This window comes from Perna viridis, chromosome 14 (genome assembly GCF_037379345.1).
Source record: "Perna viridis isolate PV_CMFRI_1.1 ecotype Kerala chromosome 14, ASM3737934v1, whole genome shotgun sequence".
Taxonomy (NCBI): Eukaryota; Metazoa; Mollusca; class Bivalvia; order Mytilida; family Mytilidae; genus Perna; species Perna viridis.
The window spans coordinates 4885181-4911496 of record NC_142458.1 but is presented as its reverse complement, the minus strand read 5'-3'; the positions used below and the strand labels follow the sequence as shown (position 1 = coordinate 4911496).

The following is a 26316-nucleotide window of genomic DNA, read 5'->3' as shown; positions in this document are numbered from 1 at the left end:
GAGTTGGATATATTTTCGTAATAAATAAAACTTGTTTTCATTGCTGAATACAATTTACACCAATTTGTACCTGACACGTTATCTGTTAGCACTTAAATCGGTTATTTTGATTGTTCATCTCTCTGAACCCCTAAGTGCGACCACAGATTTTCAATATGTTATAGATTTTTTATAGTGCTGTAAAAAGTGCTTACAGATACACTTCACCTTTTACATGGAATTGTTAGTTCGGTTACAATAAGCAATAATTTCTGCAATAAAAGACCTTGCAATAAGTCTGACATACAGACAAACCGACAGATACACATACTTACACACACTAACATGAACACTCGTGGAAGTATAAACCAAAAAGACCAAAAAATATATTTTTTTTAAAAAACGAACATAGGAACAAGAAATCAATTTAATTAAATAATGAAAACAATTGTTTAACGATTAATTACTCCACACATTACAATCATATTACGTCATCCCATTGTTCTTCAACTAGAGGCGTATTCACATTTCTGCTTTTTTTGGCGAATTTTCATACCACACGTCCAGGTGATAAAAATAATTTAATTTCCTAGGGGGTAAAAAAGGTCTCGTGCAGTAGATTCATTTTATTGGTCAAATTTAAGGTAATAATCTGGCACCTGAACGCCATTCATCGGCTGATTACGTTATAAAGTTTTCATCATTAGTACGCCTATAAACATAGTCCGGAAGTGTCGACATATCAAATGTGAAAAAATAACAATGTTGTTTTGATGATAAAAAGCTGTCTTATGCCTTTTATATCTATTCCGCATCAACTATTTTATCTTTAAGTGTCAAAAAGAACATGCAATTGTTGAAATTTGCGTAGGAAAAACTGACAAAAGGGTTGTGAATAGGCTTCTCGACGGGAAAACTCACGAAAAAAATTACAATGTTTTTAAGCAGTACACCAGCGATGAGCAAATTCTGTTGTATGTGATACACCCCTACGAAGGCTAAACATTTTTATTTTTGTAGACAAGTTGTTTTATACGTCTATATGATGAAATGTGTAATCATTCATTCCAATCTGTCTGCTCTAAGGAGATAAAATTCACAACGTAAATGCAATGCTTTTTTACTGTATTTTAGTGTCATTTACAGAGTTATCTGCCTTCATTAAGTTAGACTTCTACAGTACATTCTATATAATATATATCTCTAATCAACAAGGGTTATACGAAAAACACTTATTAATTTCTGTTTACTATAACATTTTAAACCAAAAAAAAATAAAGAAGCATGTAGGCTTTCCAACCAAGAATCACAGTTTGCATGATTCTTAGCTGGTGTACTACTTAAACGAGAGAAACAGTTTTTCGTGCATTAAAAGATTTCTATACTCTCGATAGTTAAAATCAATGTTTTAACAATGAAGGGAATTTTTAATTCTCTATGCGACACATACATCATGTTCTTACTGTTATATAGTAAGTGAACGGAAAATACAAATAGAATTTTCGATGTTTGTGCTTGTGTCTTATGTACTGCAGGAACTTGAATGTATGCAAAGAGTAAGCAAGGGAACCAAGATTTTGCGGAAATAAAAAAATGTAATCCAGGAACAAAAACTAGACATGGAAAACAGACAAACACAACAAAGAATATAAAGCAACTAAAAAATACTACAAAGTAACAAAAGTAAATGAGCAACTCAGACTCCACTAAAAAATGGGAGCATGGACCAGGTGCACCGGTAGGGTAAGCGTCCTCTGCTTTTCTAGAAACACCCACCGAGTTGCTCATAAAAAGTCAAGTCTGGGGTATAGGAAAGAGGAAAAGAAAACTATGACACGTTGAATAAATCAGTTTTCATGGTGCAGATGGATACACAATAACGATCCACAAGTTCATGATGACGACCATAAAACTTCTGTAGTGATGACTTCAATCTTGTAGCAACATAACCCTGTTCTTTAAGCCTAATTGTTACAAGTCTAACCCGATACAAAAAGTCTGCGTAGTCACGGCAAGCTTTGGCATAAAGTATGAGTTGTGATATGAAAACTCCATACACAGGTGCTGAAGGTATGATGCAACAGATGAAAGGAAAGTTGACAATTCGAATGAAAAGTCATCATGTTTTGTTACTTTGTGTTTATTTTTTAGTTTGATGTTTTAGACAACAGCAAAATATTTGAAAAGAAGTTACCTGAAAAGGCGAAAACCCAATTTAATGTTCTACATGCTTTGTTTGTATTTGTATTGTCTTGATTTATACAAGGATGATGGGAATTAACATGCCAATTAATAAGAATAATTTCCTTTTAAATAAAATCTTATTCCTGTGTGTAATTGTCATTAAAGTTGTTAGCGAAAGCCCTCACTATTTCGGTGTTGTAAGCCCTTAAACTTTGAAAAGCATTAAAATAAGAAAAGTAGCCACTTTCCATCAAACAACCTACCAAACAAAAAAACCTTCGATTCAGTATAAGTATCTAAGTATCAGTCTGTATAAAAATCGGATTGGAAGTGACTCGTGCATGTCAAAAAACCAACCAAATTTACTCTCGTTTTCTAATTCAGAAACACTTATGGACCAAAAAACCACTCAGTATGCAATTTGGTTGTTGCACTTTTGTGTTAACATTATATAGATTGTGTATAAATTAAATAGAACTTAGAATTGTCGCTCTTGATTTGTTTCCACTTAGTGGAAGATAAATGTATGGATTTCTCAAAAAGGCCGATCTGAATATAGAAAGGAAATTGATTTTAGCATAAGTTGATAGAAACAGCATCATTTGCTCGGTCGTGTTTAACCTCGAACTTAAACAGTGTCTGAATTTTATCTGGAGTGGTACTAAAGTTTTTACAATGTTGGACATGTGACCACAACAAGCAATTACAACAGACCATATATGCTACTTAGAAGTAGGCAAGGCAATTAAGATAACAATACAACAAAAAATCAATATAGTTTAATAATGAAAACAATTGCTTAACAATGAATTACTCTATACAATACAATCATTGCATCATCCCATTGTTCACAGACTGAGGGCATGTTTACATTTCCCAACAATTTTTTTTATTGAAATTACACAAAACTCATAGGTTGACAATTCTTACGGGACCACAGTAATATGTGGAAACCAGTTGACTGAAATATTGTATTTCCTCATTACTTTCTGCAAGACAGTAAAACCCATGGTGCTTACGTTGAAATATAAACATATTTCTAGGTTACTTTGGTAGAAAATTTTTGCACTTGATTGAAACCATTTATTATTCCATGAGTGATATCTGCAGCCCATTTTTTGAGCATTTTGTCAAAAAAACAACAGGTTAAGTATTGAGGATCTTTCAGTCATTAGATTTTCATTTTGTAATTCGTAATAAAATGTAAAAACAGATATAAGAACGATTGAAAAATTAGGATGGATAACATTAAACCCAATAATAAGATTTCAAATTGAAATAAAGACATCACTGAACACGGGAAAAAATTCCAGTTAACATCAGCCAAAATAAACAATCAAACCAAATGAAAATAACTACATTGTGTATATTATGTTAGGGATGTTAGCTGCTCATGTTCAGTCATTTTTGTCTGATTTTCGGACTCCTCTGGTTTTATTCATTTCATAGCATCAATATTGTTTGCCCAGTGACCCCCATTTTTCTTTTCATAGTTTAATTAAACACACATTAAAATGAAATTTGAGAAGTTTTTGTGAAATTTCTGTTATTTCTACAGGGTTTTTTTTCATAGATAAACCTAATAGGTCAACACCTATGAAAAATCCAGAGAAATCCTTTTCACAATTTCAAATACTTATATCTGAAAAACAAGCATACTGACCCATCATTTTCGTTTCTATTCATATCGTTCTGACATGATAGATCTTAAAAGACTGCACAACCCTTTGACATCCTTGTCATTTTCAAACAGAGCAGCGAACTTCCTTAAACTAGAATACTTGGAGACAAAGAATTATGGACTCTTTGGTGTTAAATCAATAAGCATGCTAACTATAAATTTCTGCAAGATTTGGCTTGGGTAAAATAAAAGAATTTCCTTGGGAAGTTTCTATTGAGCATGTTCCAAGCATTGACTATCCTACTGTTAGCAATAAAGGGTCCATAGCTTTATGTTTTCCTAAAAAAATGGAAAAAAATACTTTACCATGAAAAAAAATGGATACTGTGAAAGTACTTTAATTTGTGGAAACCAATTTTGGAGGATTAGGGAAGAAACACAAGTTCGAGGATTCTTGAATTCGTGGTTTTTAGTATACACAAATTTTCGCTGGGAACCCAATTTCGAGGTTTGACCTACCCACCAAAACCACGAAAATTGGTTCCCCAAGAACAATCATATTTTCACAATACATTGTTAAAATAAGGCAGGTTTCTCTGTAAATGTGTTTTTTTCTCAGCAGATTCATAAATAGGCAAATAAGAGATCAATTGAAGAACAATTTATTAGTGACTATTATCATATAAACGTTCTCTTAAATAAGGTATTTATGAGTATTACTCTTAGCTGTTAGGTAACGATGAAAAGTACTGAGTGATGAAAAATTGCAATTACTAATGTTTTACACAAACATATGATAAAATAAATCACAGTGGAAATACATATTACAATGAGGTGAATATCATGCAAAAAATGTGAACCTACGATCTTACTTAAATAGATTCCTACTTGAGGAATATGTTCCCCATCACACTGCAGGCTGGGTCAATAAACACTCTTTGCAATCAAAATGTTGAAACATGCTGTAAGTTTTTTTTTTTTAATGAAGAGATACCCTTATTCCAGTGGTTTGTTGTAGTGTATTACCTTTCACTGAATATAATCAGAACTAGAAGATAACAGTAAAGTGTCAGTCCCTGTAAGAATCAGGCAATGGGTGAAACATGGCATGAAAAAAAAAACCATCATTTTGATAGTGTTATTTGACTATTTGCACCATCAGAATAAAAAAAAAAACAGACAAGATTTTCAATATCATGCTGGGCCACTGAGTTACAATTTCATAGAAATGCACTGAAAATGAACATTTCAAGGGCAGAAAACTGTAAAAAACCTCATTTTTCTAAGATTCTATTGAAAAATATCTGCCCAAAGCCAGTGACGCAGAGATGAAATAGTGGTCTTTTCAAATAGGCAAAGTATCTTTGAGTGATAATACATTGTCAGATCAGTGGGGTTTTGACATGGATGTTTATGATTTTTCCCATTTTGCCTGATTCTTGCAAACACTTATACTCAAAGCTCATTCAATAGAATGTCCTATGATTAGACAACTAGTGAAAGGTAATGTCTTATCTAGTTAAGTTATAGGTGTAATTGTAATACTTTTACAATAGTTATATGTTCTATAAAATATTTGAGCAATACTAGTACATGTATAGGATCCTTTTAAATTCTTTATTAGTAATAAAAACATGAAGTTGCACAAGTTGTTGTGCTTGGTATACCCCCTCTTACAGGAATATAACGAGAATAGGTATGGTGTATTATACATAGAAAGTTTATATTGGACTTTAATCAGAATTTCTCTTATTACAAATGCTCTATCTATATAAAACCACATACCACATAATTTTTGTGATGAAAATTATAGATATCATTTTAAATAGAGAAAACACAAAATCATATGAAACACCATTCTGAGATTTTGAGGGTAGATAATTGAGAAAAAATTGTACTGATAGAATAATGATGGACAAGGTGATTCCACTGTACCACCCACTCACTGACTGGGAATATAAAAAAAATTGATAGGTGAATAGAGAGAAAGAGAGTTACATGTATCACCCTTAGATAAGGAATAAAAATAGCATCAAGAATTTACAAACACCTGCCCTAAAGGAAATGATACATCTGTGCCCCCATTTTTATACTTTAAAGTCCCATTACACTTAAATCTGAAAACAATAAAAACAAAAGGGATCTTCCTTACAAGAAGACAAATGTTAAGCTGAAAGTTATTGAAATCCACCAAGTGTTTTTGAGTTATTGTATGATGTGTGGATGATGAAACAGACAGTCAGACAGTGTTTTACTGTAATGCATTCATCATTAGATGGGCGTTCATTTTTTATATAGACATTAACTGACAAAAGACTTCACAACCAATTTTAACAAGGTGTTTTACTATATTACAAGTCTTTTTAAAGATCATGTACTGACAAAAAAATAATCAAATGAATTTAGAAGTATTAAAGCATTGGTTTTTAATTTTCAAGAGGAACAGGAAATTCATATAAATTCTTATATAACTGGATATAAATAATTTAAATAGAACTTTACATGCTAAAACAATTTTGTGAAATCAAATATAATTCATATTGAAAATATGATAATTTCAGCAGTTTTCATGATTGAAGTTGTCTCACATGCTCTTATCAATTAATCAAGATAAAGGATAAAATCCACCATTCAGTGTGATATTTTACCAGGAATTCAACAATAGCTGAAAGAATTGAAATAACCTTTTGCTACTACATGTGCTACATTTGAAATGCATGAAAATGCCCACAATTTACTTAATTACTTTTTTTATAAATCCAAACTGAGGCAGAATTTTAGAGGTTGAGTAGCTGTTTTGAGAGACATTATATGTTGCTTTTTAACATGCGTCAGATTTCATAATCTTTGCCTGATTCCTATAAAAGACTTGTACTCAATACAAAGTATACTGAATCTCATGATACTTAAGAAGACTTGTATTTTACAATGACTTCATTTTACTGAAAAATAAAATCAGTCAGAAAAAAATGTAAATACTATCTATCTTCCTCATCAACAATAAGTAAAATCTTATAACATTGAAACACAAGGTCCTCTGAATTCGTCCGATGTAATTTGAATTTGATATTCAGTGAATACTGTCCACTCACATGGAATAGAAATGACGTAGAGAACTTTATCTCGTCAGTTATCTGTAATAAGAAAATGATGTAAACTTAAGAGAGCAACTAATTTTCGCTAATTTCATAAGAGAAGAAAAGAGTGAAAATAAATCTCCTTGAATAAATCTAATCAACTATGAGGGTGTGTTAGAAATGAGAAATGAAACTGACATCATAATCATAGTACATTGATGATATCGTTGCATATGATTTTACTAAAGCATCTTTAAATTAAATATAACGAAAATGAATATGGTGAATACGTCAAAGAGACAACAACAACATTGGGACGAAAAATGTCAGCTCAAGGCCACCCACTGGTCTTCAAGGAATGACGAGGAAACCATGTTTATTTTTGCTATAAAAAATATGTCTCCCCGTTCAAAAGTTAAAAAAGTACAACTCCCAAAAAAAAATCAGTGGATCATAAATTTCTGGTGATATACACAACTCCATATCACATCATAACCGCCTACAAAGTTTCATGAAATTGATACAGAAGTGTCTAAGGGGTTGCGCTTACAATAGTGTGACAGACAGACATATGGACAGAGCAAAAAAAAATATGTCCAAAATGCATTCAGAACAACAGACATCGGGAATCATATAATGTATCTAAAATCCTATCTGGCTGGGTATAAAAAAGTCACATTAAAATAAATGACCATACCTTTGGCACAAAAAGAGAATCTGTTCCCATTAAAGTATATATACTGTCAGAATCACAACATGGTATAGCACTTTCACATGATATATCTAACTGTCCTCCTGTAGCACCTACATCTGTAAAATAATAATTCAGTTTATAATACAAAAATTACACTTAAATTAATATTGCAAAGTCAGGAATGCCCTACATGTATTTCAAGGAGTATACTCTCATCAGCAGCATTAGAACCAAGTACTTATGAAGTTATATAAGATAATTGAAACAAAAATGTTACATGCAAATAAAAGAACATTATAACCATAGCATGATATTTCCCAATTTTTCTGTCATTGAAGACAGACAGAAAGACAGACAAGACGCACTGGTTTAAAAAAAAAATCAAAGAACAAGGAAAGAAGAAAGGCATTCCTTTAATAAAGACACCAAAAAACTTATTGAAATCCCTCAGAGGGTTTTAAAAACAGGATTATACCACAATACTTTTCTCTAAAAATGGAGATTAAAATAAGAGAGACACATCATTTCATCATTATTTCAATGTACTTGTGTATGTTTTAAGAAAGATAGATAGACATTATGATCAACTTAAGAAATAGAATGCAGGAAACACTTCACAGCAATATCACCAATAACAGTGTATTGACTGGAAATAAAAACAATATACAGATAAGGCTTAGATTCTGGATTAAACATTAGGCTATACCTAACTTTGCCAAATTTGTATATATTGTTTTTATTTGTTGTCACTAAACTGTTATTGTCTTTATACTGCAATTTTAATCACTCTTTAAATCGAGTTTAATTTTATATATAGGACGTTATTACATTACTTTCCCACAATTGGTTCCAACAGTTAGTTCATGCAATAGTATGAAAGTAACGGTGCCGAAGTGTTATATACTGTCACTGACAGGATACCATCAATATACTGTCAATGATTGCAGTATAAATTAAATTAAGGATCTATATTAAATAAATTTTTAATTTTTACATTTTTTTGGGGGGGATGTACAGAACTCAAACTACACTATATGTATATTACAGCAAAACCTGTCTAAACTGAACACCTTTTGGACTTGAAAATTGGTTTTGTTTAGACAGGTGTTCAGTTTACCAACTTACAAAATGGACAAGATTGATGTAAAATGCTGAGTACAAATGTTCCAATGAATTGTAAGAGTTTGTGTCCCTTACCCTAGGTCTACCTCCTTAAATTGATATAATGGGACATTAAAAAGTGTCTTGTTTGCACAGGTTTCAAGATTATTCATGGTTCAGTTTAGACAGATTTCAATGAACTATCAAATTACCTTCTTTTGCAGAACACCCAACATCCAGTGACATCAACCTGCCAACTAATACCTCAGGGTTACATGTATCAGTGTATAGTTCATCATTGATTCTTATGTCTGTATAAATTAATTTGAGAAAAATACTGTAATCCGATTGGTTAAAATAATTTTGCTATATCACAATGGATAAAAAAAATATTGACACACCCCTATTCATTTAAATTCAGAGCTACTTTTCTCACGTTTAAAGATAAATATATGTTTTAAAATTAATTTATAAGAATTGGCAATAATAAAAATTTTGTATATTGAAAAATAACATAAATTTTCCATGTGCATATTTTGTTTATTGCACTTCGCACAATAAACAATATGCACATGGAAAATTTGTTATTTTTCAAAAGACACAATTTTTATTATTTCCAATTCTTAAATAAATATGTAAATCATTAATATACAATGGATAAAAAGATTGATAGAAAAACATCTATTGATAAAAGGTTTTGCCAAGTCCAGCCAGTTGAACTCTTATTTGGCTCAAGAATCAATCCAAGTGTTCCTTTAGTGGTATGGCACCTCGTAGTAAAATTCATATCAGATCCATTCATTTTTACAAAAGTTATTGTCAAAACATAAGGAAAATACTTGTTTCAAGTCCATTTTTGGACCTTAATTACAAAAAAACGTTCAAATTATAACCCCCATCCTTGAAACCATGTTATAAAATTTCATAAAGACCAAATGAATAATTTTAAAAATACAGCCTTCCAAAAATTGATTTTTTTTTGGGTCCCTTTCTCACTGTTTTTTACTAGAAAACAGTGAGAATTATTCTGATACCAATAAAACAAATGCTGGTATGGATTTCCATGAGAAATCCAATGAAGAAAATATTTTTTTAATCTGAATAGAAATAAAATAGTAGATTTTTAGAGTGTGGCCCCACTTAGGCCCCATACAGACTAAAAATGCTAAATCCTATTTTAAATCTGTTGAATATTCATAACACAAAACTTTATACCAGAAACAAATTAAAAAGAAATGTCGTCAAAACTGAATGAGAAATAACCTTTCTACATCAATTTTAATAAGACACCTATTTACCCCTTTTTGCAGGATGCTAGGGCCTAGTGACGCCATTTTGAATAGCAATCTTCTTTTAGCAGCAAGTAACAATATATTAATATTTCATGACATTTGGTTGACTACATCTAAAGTTTTTGCACAGAAATGAAATAAGTTAAGTAATGATGACATACATCATAGCATTATACCACTGAAAATATAAAAAAAAAGTCAATATGATTTTAGGCTTTGCCAGTGAGAGAAGGAGCTATTTGTACCTAAATAACATTTGAATTGGTTGATAATGCTCCTTATGTTTATCCCTGATGTCTCATCCAACTGGATTATGGGAGACTTCCTATAATACATGCTCTGCATCAGCAATAACAGATTTTTGCAGTTTACAGTTTTAAAAAAAAAATTTAGTGCATCAACTTTGCAGGTAATATTCTTTGCCCTTAATATCAGTACAAATGGCTTCTGAATTACAAAAACTGACTTCAAATAACTTGTATTGTACAACAGCAACAGATAAGAATATTTAAGAATTATTTATATCGCCACGAATAATTTCCTAAATTGTGAACACAATATGCAGAATGCATTAGTTATGAAATTAAAAAAGCCACTAAGTTGAATTAAAATCATGAAACAAAATAAAAGACATCCATGAAATTAAGTTTGTTTAAAGTATATAATAAAAATAACTCACCCCAAGATACTTGTGACACAGAAATAAGCTCTAGCTGCTCTTTGGTCCATTTGAGATACTCTATAGATGCCTTTCCTTGGCATTTCTCTGAAAACTTGGATTGATTAAGGGTACAACAGTCAAAAATGTTCTCACATATCTTTTGACAACTCTTACACATATAGGTAATATTTGCAAGTGTTATTTATTTGGACATCACAATACTTTTGACATTATGACATCGTGACACTGTGAGGTCACAACACTATAACACCGGAATAAACACCAATTGAAAAATGTTGTGAAGCTGGAGAGGAAACTGTGAAAAATGTTGTGTAGCTGGAGAAGAAACTGCGAAAAATGTGTAGCTGGAGAAGAAACTGAAAGCACCAATTTAAAGATATTGTGTAGCTGGAGAGGAAACTGAAAAGATATAGCTGGAGAAAAAAAAACTGAAGAAGGCAAATAGGTAAACATTTTTCAAAGGTTAAAGAAGACAATCTGGAGCAGAAACATTCACTAAGGAAAAAAAATAAAATCTGTATATTAAAATAAATATGTATTTCTGCAAATATGTCTGCAAGTATGTAACAAAATATACAAAGAGCAGTCAATTAAAAGCTATGAAATTCAACATATTTTAAGACCTATACCTCTCAAATGGAAAAAGAATGAAAAACAGAAGAACGACCCGTCAAAATTAATCAAGGGAGACAATTTGTCAAAATGTAATAAAAACCTCTTGGTGAACAAATCAAACCTATTTCAAAATAATAATGTAGAAAAAGGATACAATATTCCACCGTATATCTACAAAGCTAGATAAGAACTGACTATAATGGTCTGGTAGCCCTAAATGTTTGATAACTGTATTCTTCAAGTCATAATTAGGTTCTGGTTCTGATGGGAATATACATCTTTCTACCTGTACTGCAACTCTGTTAAAAAAAGAAGATAAAAGTTACCAAATGGAGAAAAAAAATAGGGCATCTAATGGGACTTGATACCAACCATGTTGCAAACAATTTTTTAGGGTAGAACAGCTTAAAATGGCCTCATTTTTTTGTTTAGTAATCTTATCAAACTGAAATTAAAAACTGATCTGTATTTTATAATACTCAATAACTATATGAAGTTTGAATATTACATACACAGGCAAATGTGCCACACATGAGAATCATATGGTTTGCACCATATGATTATCATATAAATCGAGCACCATATGATAATCATATGATTCACTTAACATATGATAATCGCATGATTATCATATGATAATCATATGTTTTTCACAAACATACGACTGTCATATGTTTTCAAGCCAAAATTAACATATGATTCTCATATGATAATCATATGACTATCATATGTTAGATATCATATGATGTTCATATGATTACCACATGATTATCATATGAAACGAGCACTATATGATTATCATATGTGGCACATTTGGCTGTGTAAGATCCTTAAATATCTTCTGGTGTAATCATTTAGAAACCATGGGGGGACAGACAGACCAATAACATTTAACTTTTTGAAGGCTATCACATAATACCTTGTCACTGGCAGAGTATTAAAATTAGGTTAAATTCTAAATATTGAACACTTTTTGTACTCAGAAGTTGTTATTTGTTTGCACAATCATCCAGTATTAGTTACTCATTAACCTTTTCTACAGAGTACCAGTTAGGTGTTGACACCCCAATGTATTGTTGACATCCATATTGATAGTAATAGAAGAGTAATTCAGGGAAACAAGGTAATAACAGTAATCCAAAGAATGTAATCCAGGGACAAAGACCAGACATGGAAAACAGACATACACAACAAAGAACATAAAGTAACTAAAATCATACATACAAAGTAACAAAAGTAAATCAGCAACTCGGACTCCAGTAAAAACTGGGAGCATGGACCAGGTGCACCAGTAGGGTAAGCGTCCTCTGCTTTTCTAGAAACACCCAATGTGTTGCTCATAAAAAGTTAAGTCCAGGGTAGACAAATGAGGAAAGGAAAACTATGACCCGTTGAATAAATCAGTTTTCATGGTGCAGATGGATACACCATAACGATCCATGACTTCATGGTGACGACCATAAAACTTCTGTAGTGATGACTTTAATCTTGTAGCAATATAATCCTGTTATTCCTTTGAATTCAACTACTTAAGTCAACTGTCGTTATGTTGCTTATTTATAATAGAAAATATCCTTACATCAAAATTAAATGATGGTTATTCATAAATACATTTGGTTATATCTCATTACCTGGTCACCAGCAATCAGCCATTTAAGAGTGAAACAACTTCATATTTCAGTCAAAAATCATTCATTGATCTATCAATTAACTGTCAAAAATCAGTCATTGATCTGTCAATTAGCTGTCAAAAATCAGTCACTGATCTGTCAATTAGCTGTCATAAATCAGTCACTGATCTGTCAATTAACTATCATAAATCTGTCATTATTCTGTCAATTAATAGTCATCAATCAATCATTGATCTGTCAATTAACTGTCGTCAATAAGTCATTGATCTTTCAATTCACTGTCATCAATCAGTCCTTGATCTGTCAAATACCTTGTCATATTTCAGTCATTAACCTGTCAATTAACAGTCACAAATCAGTCATTGATCTTTCAATTAACTGTCACCAATCAGTTATTGATCTGTCAATAAACAGACACCAAATAAGTCATTACTCTGTAAAGTAACAGTCATTGATCCACCAATTAGCAGTCACCAATCAGTAATTAATCTTCCTATAAACATAATCAATCAGTCATTGATCTGTCAAATAATTAATCAGATAAACAATACATTAACCTTCTGACTTCCTCTGGTTCTATAATAATACTTTGATCAGCAGTATACTGAAGCTCTAACTGATGTCCACACACATTCTTTATGTCAAATACCAACACACAATGATCAGGACTGAAAGAAAGAAGAAACATTTCATAGTCAGCCATTTCATAAAATCATGAACTTTACTCACAAAATTACCAAACTGATTAAATCTAGGCAATATCCAAATTTCAAGTTCAAATATTTTATTGAATAAACAAAGAGATCGGATAACAGGCTCTGCCTATGTACATCCTCTTCCAACATTACAAGATGTAGCATAATGTACAATTTTATGTATATATAGTAAATCAAGCTATTGACACAATTTGAAAAAAAAATTATGTAGAAGAATAACTGGGAAGACAGGACAGAACATATAATAATCAAAGCCTAAGTTATTTTTTGTTTGTTTGTTTGTTGGGGTTTAACGCCCGAGCAGCAATATTTCAGCTATATTCAAGCGAGAAACAGAGCATATAATCATCAAGGCTCAAGTTATTTGCTACAGTCCTTGAACCAATCCGCGCAATGGTTTGACAGACCGATGACCGTTGACTGACTGAATGCTGACGGATCTATAACCATTGACCATGTGCTCCTAAATGGTAAGTACAGTCCTTGAACCGACCCATGCAATGGTTTGACAGACTGATGACCGTTGACTGATTGATCACTGACGGATCAATAACCGTTGACCAGTGACCAATCTGATCGCAGCTTTGTTATGAAAAATGACAGATGATCTGTTAAAAATAAAACAAATGTAAAATAAAAGTATAAATTGCTGTTTAAATTTATTGCATTATGAAAATATTTGTAAAATTGACATAGAAAACACCGGGAACCGTAAAATATATTGACAGTAATGTGGTCACGTGATGCAATTAACGGTTTAATGGATCGGTTGGATGGATCGATGACTGATCGGAAACTGACCGGTGATCGATGACCGATCGCAATTTTTCTTGCATGGATCCATTCAAGTACTGTAAATATAAAACGAAGTTGTGCCACTATTATACAAGTAGTATTAAAAAAAGAGAGTATGTGATTCTTTAAATATCTCTGATTATTGTGGCAATACCCAAAACGAATTATCAAAGAGGAAATTGCATGTAACAATTAGCAATATCAAGGGGAAAGCAGGAAAGTTGGACCCAAATGGTCCTGGCTTGGTATGCTTTATGTAAGACCTTTGGGAATATAAGCTCCAGTTGTTTAGGGAAATTTTGTATTTATCAGGGATTTTTATATTTAAAGATACTGTTTGACTATCTATTGACTTTTATTAATTATTCTACAATTCACACAGTCCTACCTTTCTGCTGGCAGGACGTCCCAGCTGACGAACATCACAGAAGGTAATATATCTACATTAAATGCTATTGCACATCTCCGGCAGTATCCTGCTTCTAAGCCTTCACTCCCACTGTACTGGATCTGGAGGGTAGTGTCTAATGACTGTGAAAAAAAAAAACAATATATTATAATTTTCAGCAACCTTCGGAAGTCGGCACACTTAAGAAGAAATGAACATTTCTTGTGTTTCGGACCTACCAAGGTTTTGAGACCAAAAGCCTGGTTCTGGGTTGCTTTGTGAAGAGCATAAATAAAAACAATAGTCTAAAATGTGATTTCAGTAACCTTAAAAGGTCTGAACACTTAAAAAAATATAAAGAGGGAATGGATGTTTCAACCTTGCAAAGTTTTGATAAACAATATACAAAGCCTGGTTTCTGCTTGCTGTGTGAAGAGCATATAAAAAGCAAGTGTGATTTGAACAAATTCATGCATACTTCTTTGAATTCAGGACCCATTACAAAGTAGTGTGTTGCATTGCTAACCATTTTGCTATGAATTATCATTCATTCTTGAGATTTGTAATAAACAGCTGACCAAAAGCATGTAAAACATGTGATATGATAATGATGATTGTCTCCATCTTTGGCACTTATACTTCAGTACCAGTAAGAATCAGGCAGTGGATGAAACATGGTAAAAAAAACACCATTTTGAAAGTTTAATTTGAATATTTACATCATCAGAATCATGAAATAAAGACAAGACCCATATCAATTTGGTGAACTGATTTATAATTTTATTGAAATGCATTAAAAATGAACATTTCAAGGACATATATTTCTATCAAAAACCTCATTTTTCTAACATTCTATTGAAAAATTTCTGAGCAAATCCAGTAATGCAGAGATCAAATATTGCTCTTTTCTAATTGACAAAGCATACTTGAATAAAATTATATTGTCAGACCAGTGGAGTTTTCACATGCACGTTTCTGATTTTTCCCACTTTGCCTGATTCTTACAAAAACTTACACTTTACAATTGAGATATTAGAAAACAAAGAAATAAAAAGGAAGCATTTATGATCAAGATCAACATTCTGCCAAATATGGCTTCATGGTACATTGGAAAGATTCAAATATATGTGTATTTTCTTTGAAGATGTCTACCATGAACCAATGAATGAACCCTACTGTACCTTAGGCTGAACAGAACCCTGTTTTACAGGAGAAGTTATCTCCTCTGAGGAGACAAGCTGTGAGGAAGATGAGATGAAGTCAGAATGTCCAGACACACACATACTAAAACACATCTTCTTCGAAGGTTGGATCGGCAGCTGTGAGTTAATGTTTTCCGTACACCAATTAAATATCTTGGAGAAATAGTCTGTAAAAACATCATATAGATTATTACAGATCATCATAACAAGAGCAACCACTGTGAAAACAAGAAAATCAAGGACTTTAAACTATAACAATAATAAGCTGGTTATCAATTTTTTTCTTAAGATATCATTAATGTTGACAGTGACAATGGCAGATGCAATCTTTATTTAATATCTAAAATAAAATTCCCTGCACATTCTGTGCTGAAAAAGGATGCTGTAAAACAGATGGAAACATATATTTATAGATCAAAAAGAAAGCATAAAGTTGTGCTTACAAGATATTGGCATACAAATCAAGTACCTGCAGGATTCTGAAAACAATTATATCTACATACATATTAATCCTCCAATAAAATGTTATCAAAATCCAATGAGTCTTGATTTGCACTCACTACATTTGTTCACAGACAAACAGACAGGCAGACAGACAAACTTGGTGATTTGTTTGGAGGAGAATGATAAAGTAACCATCCATATCTTTATAGCAAACTTACTGTTTTCTTCATATTTACATCCCAGACTAACACTGACCATATCTACTGACTGTATACTGGTGTTATGTATAGATATCATACACTCATCACTGTAGTAAAGAAAAGTAGAAATAATTGTTAGTAAACATATATAATATACACATACATGTAGATTCTCCTTTAGTGATGAGTGGTTTAAATTATTTCTCAACTAAAGAGATCAACACATGTGAGCTTTAGCAAGCCTGTTAAAAGCACAATTTTATCATAAAGAGTGAAGAAATAATTTAAATCAAGAATAGACTGAAGGAGAATTGATTTCTTCCAAGAAATCGGTAGAAAACTTGAAAAGTAAAATGGCAGGAAAACTCTAACAGAAATTAATTCACCGCCTAATACATGTCCTGTGCATTTTCAATCAGCGGCATAGAATAGGTGAATAACATGTATATAATACCAAACAAATCTGTATTTATAATTAACGTAATTCTGTTTTGGAGCATTTATTCAACTTGTGGAAATAAAAGATGGTGAATATTTGGTCAAAATCCTAGTGCATTTAGAAATGTAGGCATGAGGTCACTTACAAAGTGTGACAATTGGACAGAAGCACAGAGCATGTCAAAATGGGACAATAAATGGCTTCAGGTTTTAAGTTTGTTTGCCCTATCAAAAAACAGGACATTAATGGAATATTGAGTGATACCCTGCATGTAATGGTGAAAATTGGGGGATTGCAAAATATTAAAAATGGCTTCACTAGAAAACTTTAAAATTTAACATAACCTGTATTTTACGGTTTTTAAAAACTGTGCAAAAAAAAATCATTGATCTATTCTCTAGTTATCTGTGTTTCATGGTTCTTAACAACTTTGAGTTTAAAAAAAATAATCATTGATCCATTCAATAATTATAATCTGGAAACCATCAGGAGATGGACGGAAAGAAAGACAGACAGACAGACAGACACATAACTTTTCTAGGTATCACAATATACCTCACCACTTTGCGTGGCAGGGTATAAAAAATGTAACTTCTGTAGCATTTCTGTAACCTCACCTCTGACCAGCATACAAAGAAGCAGAGGCAGTTGTCACAACATTGGCACCATCTGTTTCTGATGTAAACATGGCTGACTGAGGAAAGGATGATTTGACTTGAACTGTGGGTAATGATGGAATGATATCAACAATTGATTGGGTGTCTGTCAAGTGAGGAATGTCCTTCAGTCTACAGTTACTATTGACACCATACACCAATGTATTGTAACCTAGAAATTAAAAAAAAAGAACTATACTAAGGATTATAACTCAGATGATGTAGGGGCCATTAGGCTATGAATATTGCCTAAAAATATCAACTCCGTTGTAATGACAAAAAAATTGTTTATAACATAGTAAAATATATAGATATTAATGAAATGAATGTTTTGTGACATTAGTTCATTGTGATGATGTCATGATGGTGTCACAATTTTACACCATTTTACTGAGAATTGTAAATAAAACTATGTCCACATCCAAGAAACAAATTTATATATGACAAACTATGTTATAATGAATTTAAGATGTTTCTTGGATGTGGACACCATTTTCTTACCATAACTTGGACCAGAAAATGACCAAAAAGTCAAAAATTGAAAGAATATGTTAATTTGGGTAAACTTCAAGCAATTTTACTGTCCTTTTAATGCAAGAATTTTCAGAAGTCTTTATGTTTTCTCATTAGCAATCAACATAAGTCTCCAATTTCACAATTAAATCCTTCAACACTTTTGGATTAATTCTCAGTGGTATTTAAGGCAAATGAGATCCTTTATTACCACTTCTCCTTTTGACTAGATAAAGTGCTGATTCAGCAAATTCACCTTGAATACAAAGTTCACCAGAAGTTTTAGGTCTACACATGATTTTGACTAGATAATGTGCTGACTCGGCATACTTACCTTGAATACAAAGTTCACCAGAAGTTTTAGGTCTACACATGATTTTGACTAGATAATGTGCTGACTCGGCATACTTACCTTGAATACAAAGTTCACCAGAAGTTTTAGGTCTACACATGATTTTGACTAGATAAGGTGCTGACTCAGCAGGAATCACAGGATTGTTAGGGTAAATTTCTAATTCCACACCCTCTACAAGCAAACCCTAAAATAAAAACAACTTTTCTGTCATACTTATAAAACATTGAGCAACTAAACCTCTTTAATGAATTTGATAAAATATTCACTACTGTCAACACATTTTTTAATTTCTCCACTCTCCACAGTGGAGATATTTTGAGAGAAGTCATGGTGTCTCCACTCTCCACAGTGGAGTCACCATTTCAAATATTGTCTGTAATTAACTTCCCTGTCTTTATACCCAGGGAAATCTAAGCAGTTTAATAACATTTCAGGAAAAGGACAGAAAAAAAATATTAAAAACTATTGAAATGAAGCAATTTTACCCCAGTTTTTACCCGGACATGAGTAACGTAACTCCACTGTAATGAGTGGAAAAATTAAAATTTTGGTTGACAATAGTGTATTTATGAAGTGTATCATATGTAGAATTCACTTGTATACAAAGACCACCTGTTTTATATGACCATGATTTTTCTCTTCATTGAAAGGTCACTTAAGATAAATTTGACTGTAGTTGCTTAAATTAAATTCAAATTCAGTGACTCTATATAACTCAGTCAATATTTAGTACTGTCATTATGCATATAAAGCATTGAAACACAAAAATGATCTTGATTTATTCACCAATGTAATAGGACCCACCTTTAAGGAAGTAGTTGTCATATTGTAAGTTGTAGATTGGCTTAGTAACCATGGTTAGTGAACATGAAAAAAAAATTATTAAAAAGAAACCACAATTAAAAGGTTACTAGGTGGCCTAAAGGGTCTTAAATGGGGATGATTTTTCAAGGTCAACAAACAAAGTGGAAATTGGCAAAATTGGAAGAAAATATACAGTAAAAAAAGGAATTCTACTAGTAAAATCCGGATTTGAAATAGCCGAATTCCCCTTAACAGCAGAAAAAAAAATCATGTCTGCTAATTGCTCACCTGGAGGCATTGAAATCATGATGTCATATAATTTGATAATATAAACAAATAGTTTATCAGTTAATGAGGTTCCAGTACTTACATCTTTCATGTCATCAATTAAGCCACCTGAGCCACATTGAGGTCATCAACCCTATCAAGTTTCAAAACAGTTTCAGAGGATTTTTTTCATTGAAAATTGGCCGATCAGAAGCTCAGATAGTCTCTAGCAACATCTTGATATATCAAATGGAATCAAAAGTATATCTTTAGTAGAAGCTCTTCCATACATCATTTCTACAAAGTTTGGTTAACATTGGTTAAGAGATGTTCATGAAGTTGAGAAAAATGTGAAACAATGGACCAAAAGTGACAGCATAAGCTCAAATGAACCTTTGGATCAGGTGAGCTAAAAATAAGGAACATGAAAAAAAACTTACAATTTGAGCAATTTTAAGTTCCTCCGGCATGGGATTCACTACCAGTAAATGAACTTCACAAAGATCTTTAGCAACCCATCGGAAACCTAAAAATGAAAACGAATATAAATCAAACTGTTAGCTAGAATATTTTGCATGCTGTAACCATGGTAACATATGATAACAAGAATAAAGTTGGGAGTACATGGAAACCTTTCTTAATCAACTGAAGAATTAGACAGGTGCTTAGTTTACAAAGATTTATTTACATTTAAGATGGGTGTTTAAAAACCAGGCAGGGGATGATTATCGGTTATCATATCCAAAGATAATTAAAGAAACTGTCCACATACAGCTGTTACATCCTAAAAACAACTTTTACTGTGATCATTTCCTGCCTTGGCACCTTGAAATATGTCTTGAAATAATTTTAACTGGTCATAGTGCAAAAATTGTGGCAGAAAATGTTCCCCTACTTTTCTATAGTAGAACACAACCAAATTTTAAGTAATAAGTGTCTGTCCATATCAAATTCAGACAGTGCCAATATTAAAGTGATTCATGGTGAAGAAAAACCAACCAAACAAACAATGCTTTTTTAATCTACATATGCTATAGTTTTACTTAACTTGTTCTTTCCATGTTCAGATCTGTACTTTTGAGAAAATCTTACATTTATCTCGAACTAAAATCAACCTAATGGAACCAAATCAAGAGTGATAACTTTTGCAAAGTGCCAATTTCATGTACAATCTATATAATTTTTATCTAAAAAGCACAACAAACAAATGAACAACTAAGACTGGTGGTGTGATCGGTAACTGTTTCTGAACAAGAAAGGCAACTGAATTCAGTGGGTTTTTGACATGCATGAATCACCTCCTGTCTGATATTTCTCCAGTGACCAACTTTCATTTAGGTTCTTATTGTCCAATACAGTTTCTATGAAGCCTACTGAAGGATTTCCAATAAAAAATATCTGGAATCAAGAAATACATGAATCACTTATCATAAGCTTCTGCCTGGTTTTATTATAAACATGTGCAGAGCTGTACTCAAGTAGCAGTTATTAAAAACTCAGAAAGGAAGTGATTCTTACATGTCAAAAATCCGCCAAATTCAAAAAAACTTTACATAACCAGTTTTAATTTGTCCTTTGGTTGCTGCATGATATAAAAAAAACATAGAATGACACTTTGCAGGAGTTACCAACTTGATAAGTTTTGATTAAATGAATGTTTTTTTTTTTAAATGCAGATCAAAATACAAAAAGGACTATTGTAACATAAAAAAACAGCATATGTAGTCCAAAAAAGTATTATGTGTTCAGTGAGTTTTTCAACACCTTATATCACCTCTACTCTTAGGTGTATCTGAATTTTATAAGGACTGGTACTTAAAGAGAGGTTTAGACAAACTTGTGTTTTGTCTATTCAGGTTCTGCAAAACAATACAATATGGGAATTTCGTTACTTTCAGCACAGCCACAAAGTAACTATTCTTTTGATTCCTATAAACCGTCCAACTTTGTTTTTGGTATTATAACACCATGAAAAGTGCATCGTGGGGGCAGAATATCAAGGATCTTAAGGGATACCACCAACACATTAAAATTAAGATAGAAAATCCCCCCTCTTCCAACACATTAAAAAATCAACTGCATTTTTTTCAATACTTACCAGTTTTACTGGATTTTTCAGGTGAGCTGCTGGCACCAATCGACAAAGGTGTGTATATAAATAGGTTGTCATCAGTCGAAGATTTTGTGGCAATCTTGACTGGCTCCAGGTGAGGTGCTGGTGGTATCAGTCTAAATGACCTGAAAATGAGATATATAGTAATTTGGCCAGCATTAAAGCTTATTTACCCCATAACTTTACAAGTACCTTAATAATATTCAAAATATTGTAAACATTTCAATTTTCCCTGTGTACTATTTTTCACTATTACCTCAGTGGACAGAACAGAGGGAAAAACTGTAACCCCAAAATTGATTTTTAACACTTTATAATGCCTATCATTCAATCCGCGAAAATTGATACCCGCAAATTTATTCATTTGACAGAATCCGCCAAAATCAGTACATTTACAGTAGTTAATTTACATTGTATTGGAGGGACTACTGTCCATATTCTTGCCCTTTATACCATTTTTGAATATTTATTGATACTTTAAATAATGTAATTTTTTTTAAATTACTGCCTTCATAAAACTTGCCTTACAAAAGGGTAAAGCATTCAGTGGGACAGAGCCTGCATAGTTCCCTCACACCTTTACATCAGAGACTCTAGCATCAGTGCTGTTGGTAGATCATATGTGACACTAGAAGCTCAAGAAGGGAGTACAACTTTGTTCTGTGCTAATGCCATACATCCTGTGTAGTTCTCTTGAACCAAACAGTGAAAGAAAAATAACTTATGGTGTTACTATTTGTGCCTTCCTACAACTTCTCTCATACTTTGACATTAGAGACTTGATTGATTTAACAGTTTCTACCTCTGTACAACTTACCTCACATAAGGTATAGCAGTTAAAGCCAGCGGAGGGAGTATTAACCCATTTTCTAAGGCCAGAGCCTGCGTAGTACCCTCACACCTTGACGTTAGAGACTCCAATGATGTAACTATTTCTGCCTTCTCAGCTGGTGACAAGTACTTATGTAGAGTCTGTAGCAGGAAGGTGGAATGTCTGTAAAAATCACAGGCATTATTGATCAGCATGTAACTATATAAGGCCTTTCTAAGTTAACTTCTTGTTTTCCGGGCCATTTTAATGAAAAGGGAGTAAAACATGTCTTTTTATCTTTTTACAATCCCAATAAAAAGTATTGCAGAGCGTATCATGATACAACCAGCCAATTGAACACTATTCACTTGGGACTTAGATTTTGATACAATATTGCACAACATTTTGAATTCAATTGTTAAAGTAAAAAGTTCCGCTTTCATGGATCACTTTGTATCCCATTAACTCAAAATTAGTTAATGAGAGAGCAAATTTGGTAGCATACTCCTTACATGTACTGTGAAAGAACTATTTTTCCAGGGTGCTATTTTGAAATCTCATGGTAAGGCACATGTAAATGTATTCATTTAAAATAATGATATTCTCATGGAATCCAAGATTAAAACAACTAATAACTGACCACAGAAACTGATACCCTTAATCCAGATATTTTTTCAGATGACATTGAAGAAAAATTGATGAATTTTATTCATGTATCACTCATTTTTACCTGTAAGATCAATTCAATTAAAATTTAACAGGTAAAATTCTAAGAAAGCAGTTATTCACTATCATTTGCATACAATATATTATCATTAAACTAAGAAACAAATGCTTATTAGATACTTTTATCATTTTATCTTCAATGTGATCTCATGAACAATACAATTTTTTCTTATCTACTACCACAGAGTTTTTGGAAGGATAAAAAATGTCTACTTATTTGATCCTAGTATCACGAGTATCATCCTCATTCCCCAGACTTTCAACAATGCACTTTTCCCTCATTAGACTTCAAAAATTCAAGCATTATCAATCATACAGACCTGGTTTTATAGAGCCAACCGAAAAAAAAAAAAGACGGAAAGTGCCATAATAAGAAGAAAACATACAGTAAGATAGAATCATAAATTTAGAATTTAAAAAAGCAAAAGAAAATCAGGTCTGCCAAGAGTAAAACCATTTTAACCCACCATGTTAGAACGATACACTTACCTGACAGCTAAAGGGAGATTACCCATCCTTTTAGCTGAGTAAATAATCTCATTAAGGACCCTGTACTGTAAGATCGGCCATCCATAAGTAGATACTAAAAAAAAAAACAGGAAAATCAAAAAAGTTATAATAAATAATATTATTCTGAACCCTGTATAGTAAGATTGGTCATTATTAAGTAGGTACATATACTATGAGAAAAAATCATTAATTAAATTGGCAATTTCAATAAGATAAGTGCTATATTTTATTGAATTATTCATATCAAGGAGTTTATTTTTCATAGTTTAATTTAGCTATACATTATCATATTCAGGTTTAAGAGGTTTAGCAACTTTGAAAAGCTTTCAGAAAGTGAAATATATTAAATATTTCCTTGTATAAATGCATATTTTAGTAATTTATCACTCAGTTTGTTTAGACTGAAAATAAAGAAGTGTTTTATAAATATTTTTCCCCATTTGTTACTTTTACAAATGGCAATAACACAACATTGAAACAAAATTGTACCTTTAGGAATGACACTGACACTGAAACTAAGTTACACCTTTAGGAATGACAATGACACTGAAACTAACTTACACCTACAGGAATGACATTGACACTGAAACTAAGTTATACCTTTAGGAATGTCATTGACATTAAAACAAAGCTTATATCCCTCCAGTGACTGCATCATTAGATAATAACATTGATGCCAGTTTGGTCGTGGGTTCTGAGGAGTGACACACTGCATGGCTGCTATCCGTCGGAAAAATGCAGCTTTCCGATGAAACCCAAGCTGCGTGTACAACTCTGACAATGTACAGTATCTGTTGATCTATATAAAAAGACAAAAAAAAACAAGGTAAATTTTGTTTTCATTTGTAACTTAAGCTCTCATCATAACAGATTTATTCTGTCCCTAAAAAAACCTTTAAATCTGACATTTTTCACGCATATTTCAAGTAAACGACACTTTCATTTAATTCAAATCCTCATACTAAATCATTTACAGACCAAATTTGTGCAATTTAATTTTAAGGGGAATTCATAAAGGTTTAATAATATCTCTGCACAAGAATGGTAGGTACGGTAGCAGGAATCATGCATATTATTTTTTAGCCTCAAGGTTAAAAGTCTAGACCTTACCTTATCTTCATCAGTGGAGAGTATGTTGATATAGACCACATTCTGTAGAAAATCAGCAGCCTGCAGAGGGTTCTGAAAAGAAGCAAAAGAAATTAAAAGTTTTTTTTTATTGTAGTCTCTCCTACTCTTCCCTGTTCTAAAGTTTAAAGACACATAACCCCACAAACTTCAGGGATCATAAATTCCTGGTAATATGCACAACTATACATTGTGTCCTAATTATAACTACCTACAAAGTTTCATAAAATTTGGTGCAGTAATTTCAAAGGAGTTGCACTTACAAGAACATGATCAACAGACAGACAGATAGACAGGAAAAAAACAATAGTTGTTTTCTTGTATAATATGCTAGTATGACAATAAAAAATAGAAATATATTAATCGCCCTTAAAAGAGGGTTTGACATCCAAGAAATAATTTTAGTAAGCATTTATAAAGACTCATTCCACTTATACTATGGAATAAAATAGAATTGGCATCCTGAAACACAAATACAAGCATTGCTTTTTCTAGCACTCATCAATTATGTCATTGATGAAAGACTTTTCAGGATGGCAAAAAAAATTTGGCCTTATTTCTGGCCTGGAATCTTAGTAAAAAAAATATTGAGAATTGTATCCCCGAAATTGGTTCAAGTGGCAAAAGTAACAATTTCATTCCCCAAGCTAATTGCCATTCTCAACAGCTGTCAAAATTTTTTAAAAAAATTGTTAACTGTGAATTTTGAACTTTGAGAAAGAATCTTTCACAGTACTTTTTCAAGCTAACAAGATATCACTGTTTCTCCTTTATGGAGAAAGAGACTTCAAATGTTTGAGATAATGTTTACTACAGCCAGATCAATGGAAAACTTCAGGTAAACACATGCAACTAGACTGCCATTAAACAGCTAATAATAAAGAACACAGACCACAACAGCATCCCCCTGACAAAATACTGCATGTTTCCTAAATGCATGGTTTCTTTCATAAATCATTGTCTAACACTAATTTGCACACAAATATGAGTTTACACTTTACAAATATTCCAATATTCCTACTTTTCAATGTCATTATGATGAGGGAACTTCTTTTCTTTTGTTCTTAGTTTTGTTTTCAGTGGTTGCATTGAGCATTTCTCAAATACATATTTGACTTGAGAGGGGGCTGAGTCCTTAACTTTTCATTGAGAAGCATTTATAGTTTTTAAGGCTTTGAATATTTCTTTGTTTTTTGTTTCTGTTTTCTTGTTTCGTGGATTTGTATAATTCTTATACATCCATTTTCACATACTACAGGACATGCATCCTATGTTTCAAGGTCTACTACAGTGTTTCTTATAGATCACACACAGCATAAATTGATTCTTTTTAAGTACAGCTCTGCCTTAAAACCAGACAGAATCTTATGATT

General features: G+C 32.1%; 1 protein-coding gene across 2 annotated transcripts in view; it reads right to left on the bottom strand.

The window, feature by feature from the left end:
• Positions 1 to 2927: 2927 nt before the first annotated feature.
• The window catches only part of LOC148597859 (trafficking protein particle complex subunit 9-like), a 37735-nt gene continuing 14346 nt past the window's right edge, over positions 2928 to 26316 (bottom strand). Inside the window, exons 7-23 of one of the 2 annotated variants that reach the window (XM_088560186.1) lie at positions 24926 to 24997; positions 24416 to 24614; positions 23795 to 23888; positions 22586 to 22762; positions 21754 to 21893; positions 20096 to 20181; positions 18642 to 18768; positions 17678 to 17888; positions 16640 to 16728; positions 15957 to 16144; positions 14776 to 14918; positions 13434 to 13544; positions 11400 to 11544; positions 10628 to 10721; positions 8869 to 8967; positions 7559 to 7671; positions 2928 to 6918 (exon numbers count right to left, since the gene is read on the bottom strand). In XM_088560186.1, the coding sequence (XP_088416312.1) occupies positions 6763 to 6918; positions 7559 to 7671; positions 8869 to 8967; positions 10628 to 10721; positions 11400 to 11544; positions 13434 to 13544; positions 14776 to 14918; positions 15957 to 16144; positions 16640 to 16728; positions 17678 to 17888; positions 18642 to 18768; positions 20096 to 20181; positions 21754 to 21893; positions 22586 to 22762; positions 23795 to 23888; positions 24416 to 24614; positions 24926 to 24997 (2244 nt within the window). In that variant the 3' untranslated portion in view covers positions 2928 to 6762. Of the gene's footprint in view, positions 6919 to 7558; positions 7672 to 8868; positions 8968 to 10627; positions 10722 to 11399; positions 11545 to 13433; positions 13545 to 13579; positions 14201 to 14775; positions 14919 to 15956; positions 16145 to 16639; positions 16729 to 17677; positions 17889 to 18641; positions 18769 to 20095; positions 20182 to 21753; positions 21894 to 22585; positions 22763 to 23794; positions 23889 to 24415; positions 24615 to 24925; positions 24998 to 26316 lie in introns of those variants that run through there. The other variant, XM_088560187.1, reaches the window with a different exon arrangement.